The 9369-nt window shown below is 41.8% G+C and overlaps 1 protein-coding gene across 1 annotated transcript; it reads left to right on the forward strand.

Annotated features, from left to right (window-relative positions):
- The first annotated feature begins 557 nt into the window (after positions 1-557).
- On the forward strand, positions 558-7612 carry LOC138268560 (E3 ubiquitin-protein ligase NHLRC1-like). The gene has a single exon (XM_069218318.1). The coding sequence runs from the start codon at positions 642-644 to the stop codon at positions 1848-1850; it is 1209 nt and encodes a 402-aa protein (XP_069074419.1). The 5' UTR covers positions 558-641; the 3' UTR covers positions 1851-7612.
- Positions 7613-9369: the final 1757 nt, after the last annotated feature.

The following is a 9369-nucleotide window of genomic DNA, read 5'->3' on the forward strand; positions in this document are numbered from 1 at the left end:
GTATGGCTTAAAGATATTTTAAAAAGTGTTATAAAATTTGTTTTAAAAAAAACACTGACACAGGAAGGTAAAAAAAGGATTACAACGCCTTTTTATTGTAACTTTTTTACCATGCTACACAACAGCTGCGCTGCTCTACACCATGGCTAAAAGGTATTTGTGAAACCAATAGCTCTCACATAGGCGACACCTATTGGCTTTGTTAATGTTCCTTTCGTCATAACTTTTTTCTGGAATTTCACTTTAAGCTTTCTTGATGCAATGTAGCTAATAACTCCAGGACTGCTGCACATTTTACTTCTTGACCAGTTAAGAGGAAAAGGAAACAGCCATAAAGGTAAGGTTAACAAAAACTAACTTTATTATTTTCTTTAGCAAATCGTACAATTCATATTCGTTACAGAATGACAACCTCCTTATGTCCGTAATAACAGCATTTGGCTGCAATTCGGTGCATTTTTTCAATCTCCACCAGAGGGCAGCAAAAGTCAACACATATCCTACATACTGCAGTAAATGCTGTGTCATCGGCAGAGCACGTACCGTGATGCTTTTCATTGTGTAAAATTTAACTGTCCGCCGTCATCAACACAGATGGAAGACAACTCTACGCAGCACAGCCATCCCCGCTCCAGGAAACGATGGCAGTGTCCGCGAGTCCGTCAAAACAAATCCGGACAATGAAGGATCTGCTGTACGAAACGGAGATCCATCTATTAGAATGCAAAGTCTGCTTTGAAAAATTCAGCCAGCAGCAGGAACACAGGCCCAGGAACTTACCCTGTGGCCACATTATCTGTCAGGAATGTGTTTGCTCTCTAGCCCTGCCCAGGAATCCAAGGCTAGAGTGCCCGTTCTGTCGTAAGGCCTGCAGAGCCTCTGAAACCAGCGACTGCCTTCCTGTGCTGCACCTCATAGAGATCCTGAGCTCTGTGGTTACAGACCCTTTCCCCTCAGCAGCAGGCGATGCAGTGGGAGGCCACGTGGAGAGTCTCGCGCCAGCTGGATGCACGCTTAACCTCGCCTTTGGAGGCTGGGGGAAGCTAATCAACCCTACAGGCCTAGCGGTGTGTCAGAACTCTGGCTGTGTGGTGGTGGCACACGATGGAAAGAAAAGAATCAATGTCTTGAGCTCCACTGGCACGTGCATTCAGCAGTTTGGGGTCAAGGGAGAGTTCAGCTGCGACGTCAAATACGCACTCGACGTGGCAGTCACTCTGGACGGCTATATCGTGGTCACTGATGCAGGGGACCGTTCCGTTAAGGTGTTTGATTTCAACGGAAGGAGCAAGTTGGTCATCAAAGAGAGTTTCTGCCTGCCTTGGGGTGTGGACATCAACTCTCAAAATGAAATGTTGGTAACGGACTCCGACGCTGGTGCTCTTTGCCTCGTGGTGGCTGACTTCAGAAAAGGGACGCTGAAGAAGAACCTGAAAATCTTTACAAATCTCTGTCACCCGCGGGGAGTAGCAGTTTGTCCAAGCAATGGCGCTATTGTTGTAATAGAGCACCTGAAGGCCGCGGGGAGGAATGCCACCACTACACGGATAAAAATCTTCAGCAGCGCCTTGAAACTCATCGGCCAGGTAGACAGCTTCGGCTTCGGCCTCCTGCTGTCGTCTGAGCTGCATGCGACTGCAGTGGCCTTTGACCGACAGGCAAATATCCTGGTGGCAGACGCACATAACCGGGTTGTGTTTGGTCTAGGGAAACTAGAAGAATTTCCATCCTTTAGACCCATTGTGACTCATGGGCTTTCTTATCCAGTGGCTCTGACATGCACAGCCGATAATTCTTTACTTGTATTAGACAGTGGAGACCATTCTGTGAAAATATCTTCAAGGCGCTGAATATTAATAACTTTCTATCAAATGTGAGAGGGACAGGGAGATTAACAAGGTCTTCTTGGTTGGCGGGTAGGTCTCTGGCATTGGACGACATGCGTAATTGACGTCAGTCCTTTTGGCTCGCACTTTCCCAAGGAACCCGGTCCTCAATGTAGGAGGGTTCTCACCTATTGAGGCCATGAGTTGTGTAGCATTCTATGTAAGTTACTTGTAACCCTTCAGACTGTGAAATTCATCTAGGGTATGTAATATAGCTTAGGAGAAATTTGTTTTGGTCCTGATGAAGCACCATGTGATCTGTATGGACCTTTTAGGCACGAAACATGTTGACCTCATATAATAGCTAAAGGGAGATTGTTCCTTTTTTTTGGCTGGTAGAGTGGTGGAACATTATTCTAATCCCACTCCCCTGTGTTTTTAATTTTGACCGGGATCCTCAATACCTAATAAAATATTTAGTTTTGACGGTGCACGCTGAAAAATCAAGATCTCTGGCAAAGAGCCTCCTTGTGGGGCCTGACAGGCTTTGCAAGGCCAGTCTGACGAGGAACTAGCCCTATATTGAAGCATGACATCCATTGGATGTGTGAGGGCTCTTGCTTATAATTTTAGAAGTGTCTTTAGAACCTGTGTCCTTTTCTTTCTCTCTCTTGTTTGGAACAATGTACTTTATTGATTTATATTAATAACTTTCTTCTACTGTGGTTTGGACTTGATTTAAATTTATACAACACTTATTTTTACAGCTCTTTCTGCCATCTTGTCTCTTAAGGCTGCTGCAAACCACTCAGGGGCTAAGCTACCATTGTTGCAGCAGGTGCAAAGGGGACTGGGGCTCATTGAACCCTGACAATTGCTATATTTTCCAACTCAAGCAGGAGTCAAAAGAGGTCATTTTCTTGCTTGGAACAGGGTCTGTGGCATCCTTGCTATGCTACTGGATCTACTGTAGTGATAAAATAGCCAATTCCTCAACCCTGGCCAGTCACCAATGAGGAGATAGTGGAGGGGATAGTGTTTCTTCTCTAGTGATGACAGACAAGTGAAGGCTCTGGTGTGCTATCGGGAGGGTGTTTTTAAATGAGGTCTCCTTTCCAAAGCATTTGTAATTTCATTGTCTCCTAGTGCTATGCCATTCATTTCCACTCAGTCTCGTTTAATGAAAGAGGCTGCCAACTTTGTGTATGCGCCAGTTGTCACAGGTAATGAATGCAACTCTCCCGATTGACTGCTAACAACTCTATGCTACAGACTAGGTAGTCCGACATTAATAGTTTTAATTATTTGTCAACTTCTGTCTTTTAAACAAATTAGTACTTTAAACAAATTAGTGATATGAGAACTTAAACACCAATGAGGTGTGAACCGCTGCAGGCCTGACGTAGAGAAACCAGAACCGGACTTTATCTTTTGAATGAGAAAAACAAAAACGTGATTGGTGTAATTCTTGAAGTAGTCTCAGCTCCTGAGTATTACTCTATGATGCATTCCAGTCACACATTTTTTTACTCACAGTGCTACTCTATAAATAGGCAAAGCTTATGAAAAGCTGCCTTGTTTCTGCTCCAGCAGCAACAGTCCATCCCAGATTGCCAGGCCACGTTCTTCTCAACAAGAGTGAAAGCAAGCCCAGATTGATATCCGCCTTTCTAGGCTTCATCAGGGAGGTGCAGCTTCAGTTGTGTGGCATACCTAAGAAGAAAATGAATACTGGAATGCTAAATTAAATTCAGCCAGAGATAATTACCCTAGGCTGCATTCCAGTCCATTGTGTTTTGCTTACGGTGTCAATCCAACCTTTTGAAAATCAGCCTTCGTCCTTCTCCATTAAGAACAATTCAGTGCAGCTGCCAGGCCCCACTCCTCTAAATGGAAATCAAGCAATTCCAGGTTGATTTTTATTCTTTCTGGTATCATCAGTGAAGTAGAGCTTGATTGCTAGGGCTTGTGTTCCCGTTCAGAGGGCTGTGCCGTAACAATCTGGACCATCCATTTTAGGCCAGGGTAAGGACTTTTCCATATGCTTGGTTACCGTTTGTAAAGGCAGATACATAGCTGATATTATTTCTAGCATTACACACACTGAGAGAAGCACACAAGTAGCATCACTTTGTGTAAAGTATGAATCCATTAAAACTAGGGCAACAAAGTCTAGCATTTAGGAAGCAAGAAGTCAATCAGGAATTCGAGTACCCCATACTGAAAATGCAGTCAGTGCCAATCCCTCTGAAACCTCCTATCTGAAATAAACGTGTGGCATCACACTTCCTAGTCACCCATACGTGGTTAATGTTGGGATTTATTGCACATTAAGGAAAAGCCCAAGTCTGGAGTCTGTCACAAAGCAATTTTGCATAACTATCTGCTGCAGAGTCAGTCTGTGAAAATGTTTTTGTTTTATTTCAGTTCAATTGTTAAAGCTAAACTGAACCCCGCTTGTTTTGTTATGTGCAGTATGACATGACTCCTGTTGTGTCCTTGTGGGTTTATAGTATTTAAAGTTTGCACTGGGGCAATGACTATCGGCCTATACTGCACCAATTTGCTGGTTGTGTAATAAATTGAACAAACAGATTTTGGTCCATCCCATATAACCATAAGGATTCTGCATCAGAGCAAACATGGAGCAAGGGGAGTTGTGTTCTATGTTTGCTGCTTATGAAATAATACATGAAGCAAAGATACTTTTCTTCAATGTTCCATGAATGAAACATAGAGAAAAATGCACTTACTGCAGTTCTTGTTGGGTAAACTTCAGAGTTCAAAAACGGTTTGCTCCAGTGGTGTTACTGAAGATGAAGGGGCCATTTGGAAAACTTGATGGGCATTCCTATAAATTTAATTACACTGATTGCCTCACAAATATACAAAGACTGTGCTGAGGGAGGACCCTTGAGGTGCGGGAATCTTCTGCACTGTAGGGGTTGCAGCAGCCTTCATTATTCCCCCGAGGGGCTCCTTTTCTGACATGGTGCAAACCTTATCTAATTTGGTTAAGGCTAAATGTATAATAAAGCCTATTTGCCCAATTTCCTTTGACACATGCATCAAGAATGCTGAAAAAAGGGTTTGGTCCATGCTAGGCGCTGGTACACATTTCATGTAATAATGCTCCTACTGTTATGCTTGCAGCTGTCCTCAATCCGCATTAGGAAATGGCAGCAGGTGGTGCACGCCTATAATGTTATTGATGACAGATGTCAGACATGACGTTTCTGGGGTCCAGTGCACTTGGAACAGGTGCTTCTGTCTCGAGTGGGCTATGTGGAAAGAGTGGCCTGCTCTTGCCGAAGTAGCTAGAACGGTGACATGCCTTAAATGTAGAAAGGAATTAAAGTATGGCACTGTTTCCATTGCTTAGGAGATGGCGAGTGAAGAACTAGAAGAAAAATAAACTATTTTATTTGAGTAGCATTTTCTTGGGCTCAAGGAGAAAAGGGGTGTGCTACTTAAAATACTTTAACTTCAGCAGGAGTATCTAAAGAATGGAGTGCTTCATATCAAACAGTTTTGCACGTTGGGTCGAACTGAAACGTGGTTACAGAGTCCATAATATGATCAGGAAAAGAATGACAGGGAGATGTGTCCTAGGGCAGTGGTTCCCAACCTGTGGTCCAGGAACCCCTGGGGGTCCACGAAGCCTCCTCTGGGGGTCCGTGACTGCTGAGAAAATTAAATAATATTAACAGATTAGGTTCCCAGCTTTCATTAATGACTCAGTGGGGGTTCCCCAGATTCCAATAATGATTCAGAGGGGGTCCCCGGGTTCTAGTATTGATATAGTGCGGGTCCATGGAAGTCAAAAGGTTGGGAACCATTGGCTTAGGACTCCAAGTACTGGTGTGGGAACTTGAATACCCTGGTTCGATTACCAGCCCTGGTGCTATACTGAACATTGTGTGATTCTGGGCAACTCATGTAATATTCTTGTGGCTAAAATGTGATGAGTGTAAAATGTATATGTGTAATCCCCACTTGATGCACATGTAGGTCACCTCCTCAAACCCTAACATAATGTACAGCACTCTGTTGGTCCACGTTATGTTAATTCCAATATATACATGTCATTGGGACAGTAATAGACAACACACTGCATGGGTTCTTTTGTATATTTACATTATATGACAAAATTACATAGAGCAATAGTTTGAGCTGTATATGTTTATATATTAATTGCCTGCAATAATAATGGTCTAAAACCCACATTTATTTTTCTTATTTCATTCTAGTTGTGGCCTCATTACTCACTTGCAGCCTAGCAAGTACACTGATTCTGTACGGTATTAAGTTACAGTTTGGGGGTCACAGTGCAGTGTGGAAGTCAGGTGACAGAGCAGAATCAAAACTATTGCCTAAACAATAATGAGGGAGCTAATTTTTCAGCTCTTTCTTATCATTTCTTTTTTTTCCATTGGGAATGTACTTTCATTTATTTTAGTAGGTTGTAAATTACACATGGACATGTTTATTTTCATAGTACAGATGACACACTCATCCTACATACCTGAACCTAGTGGATGTCCTTCATAATGGGTAAGAAATCAATAATTTGATGGAATGTTGCTCAGTGTGGTCATGTCAAAGGGCCCATTATACTGATAAAAGGATATTGCAGGTCACCTCAGTGTTTCATAATTTGATATGGTGACAAAATTCCTTGATGGCTTTCTATATCAACATAACCTACAGGGGGTGTGGACAAACACACACACACACACACACACACACTCACACAAACACATACACACATTGTAAAAGTAAGCAAATTTGTTCAAGGGCTAGTTTATGTACATGTTCCTGTATGCAGTCGTAATTGATAAAATGAAAACCCCTAAAACAGAAATGCCAAAAATGTAAAGTTAAAATAGTCTATTTTCAAATATTTAATATTAAATTTGCCTCTTTTTTTATACTGTAGAAATTCAAAATGATGGTAATAATGGGTTTAGGATCATGGTTTAAGTTTTGAATCAGTCTATTGTCTGTGCACAGAGCTAGGATTAACTTCAGGGTCAGAATCAGAACTAGGCTGAGGCAACCTAAGAATCAAGCGCATGTTCAGGACTTAGGTTTCTCATTTCTCTAGCATCAGGGAGCAAGACTTGGTTAAAAACGTTCAGGGTATTAGGGTTCAGTTCAGGTCAGGGCTAGGATTAGACATCTGGCTAGCATTAGGTTTATGCTTAATATTAGTATTAGGTACAGGTGTGGGTATTAGGATGAGTATTAAGCTTAGTATTGGGTCATTATAGAATTTGTATCTTCTTAGTGTTTTTAGGTTATTATCTTAAAGGTGTCATATTGTAGGTATTTAAATTTAAATATTGGTACTTTGTTTTCAAAATAATTATTATTAGGTATTAAAGTTTAGGTTTTAAAACCTGTAACAACAGGCATCATGGCTTTTGGCCTAGCACAGGAATCATAGAGGATAACAATTTGAAAAGAAGATAAATCATTTTGATGATGATGATGATGATGATAATAATAATAGTAATAATAATAATAATAATAATAATAACTATAAGAGTTACTGAAAACATTTTAGTGTAAATTGTATTTAAATCTGTCATACACTGCTAAATATATGACCACACAAAGTACTTATATGCTCAAGTAGGATGTTTTGATGGCACCATGTGAATGGAAAATTGATAAAATTTGCCCTGGGTGGGATATCACATGATCCTCCTTTGACGTTTCTGAGTCTGGTGGCATAGAACACAACATATCAATGTAATAAATTAACATGCTGAAATCTCAATAAAGTGGAATGTCCTGTTTTACTCAACATATTTTTTGGCAGATCATTCATAATGCATGTTGCTATCTCGGAATGCATCATAGTGTCAATCACATACACAAACCAACCATATCTCCCTTAACTGCTTGTTTTTGGCAGTTTTGTAACTTAATTTAAAATCAGTGACATTTTAAACCCAGAATTAACCAGAATTGGTAAAACCAATAGGTCTCAACTTTGAGACCAATTGGCTTTGCCATTGGTCTTTAGCTGTGCTACACAGCATCCTCGATCCCCCCCAAAAAATATACGGCCATTTAGTTCTCAATCCATGCTGGATCGATATCAGAAAGAAAAAAAGAGTGCTTAAACAAAAGAAGAAAGTAGCATTTGAAAAAGATACGATACAAGTAATGTGTCCTTCCTCCAAGGAAGGGGCACACACACAAGGAGGAAGGAAAGCTCACACTATGAACAAGAATTAAGCTGAAGAGCTATACTTCCTCTATGTCCAGTGGCAGTGGTCAAGTTGATGACTAACTAGACTTTCCCTTGAAGAGGCATGCACAGAGGTGCACCTGATCCGCCCTGATGAACTGAATGGACTCCTGGTGGCAGATACCCAAGAACTTCATGCTTAAACTTGACTCCTCCAGGTTTCTCTGTGGAGCTACTCTCGAGCTCAACACCTCACTAAGCGGGTGGCCCCACGTGCACCAGCTCTTTCCCTTTGGGGACTTCCCAGCCACGTGGCCCAGCCCTGCAGAGAGATCTGAAACACTGGGAAAATGTGAACCATACAACAATGGGGATCTTTTTTGGGCGTACTTGAAGTGGGCCACTTTTTTTTTTACTGTAGACAAGCTAACAGAACAATTCACTCTCCAAGGGGACCAATACCTTACACATAATTTTATTCAATGCATCCTTCGTCATCACTGTCCTTAATAGATGCTCAGCCAAAAACACATTCTCCTATTCAGGCCCTTTACTCCATGGGAACCTGGTTTTATAAAGCCTTCATTTCTCATAGTACCATTTGGCTCACAACTTTAAAATAAATGGGAGATTGAAGCAGTCTGGATGTTCCATGAAAAGAATGGTTGAAAGCCTAGCCCTCCCACACTCTGTATTCTGTAACACCAAATTCAGGTTTATTCAGTTCAGTAGAGCTTACCTCTCCCTTGCAGCTATAAAGAAGTATATCCCGCAGGCGAATGTCTCCTGCCCTTGCTGCTCCATCAAAATGGCAGACTTCATGCATACTAGACCAAGATACTAACACTAATTTCCTCCATCACCCCAAATCTCATACACCATGGTTGGGTATCCATGGCTTTGGGTGTCTACAAATGCTCCAAAAAGGATAAAGTGGCTTAGCGCCACCTTGTAAATATGGTGCAGTGCACAGCGCCACAGGAGCGTCACAAAAAGTGATGATCCAGTGGCGCTAGGGACTTGTAAATATGCCCCCATTGTTCTGTGGCTGTAATTTCCGCAAGGGCCACAGTCTCCATGGTGGTCTTCAACTCTGCTCTAGTCTCTTGTGACAAAGCTGTGTTGGTAAGTGGGTATGCACTGTCTGGAGTAGGGAAGTGTTTTTTTGGTTTGGTGTCAGGATAAGTGCAATAGCTGTGTCTCTACAAGATATTTTCAGGAATGGCATACGTCGGGCCACAGGATGAAACTGGCTGGACCACATAAAGAGGGTACTTGTGGAATGTGTGAGTGTGCACATGTGTGTTAATGCTAATTTCCAAATACATCTGCATACATATA

This window comes from Pleurodeles waltl, chromosome 2_1, assembly GCF_031143425.1.
Source record: "Pleurodeles waltl isolate 20211129_DDA chromosome 2_1, aPleWal1.hap1.20221129, whole genome shotgun sequence".
Classification (NCBI taxonomy): Eukaryota; Metazoa; Chordata; class Amphibia; order Caudata; family Salamandridae; genus Pleurodeles; species Pleurodeles waltl.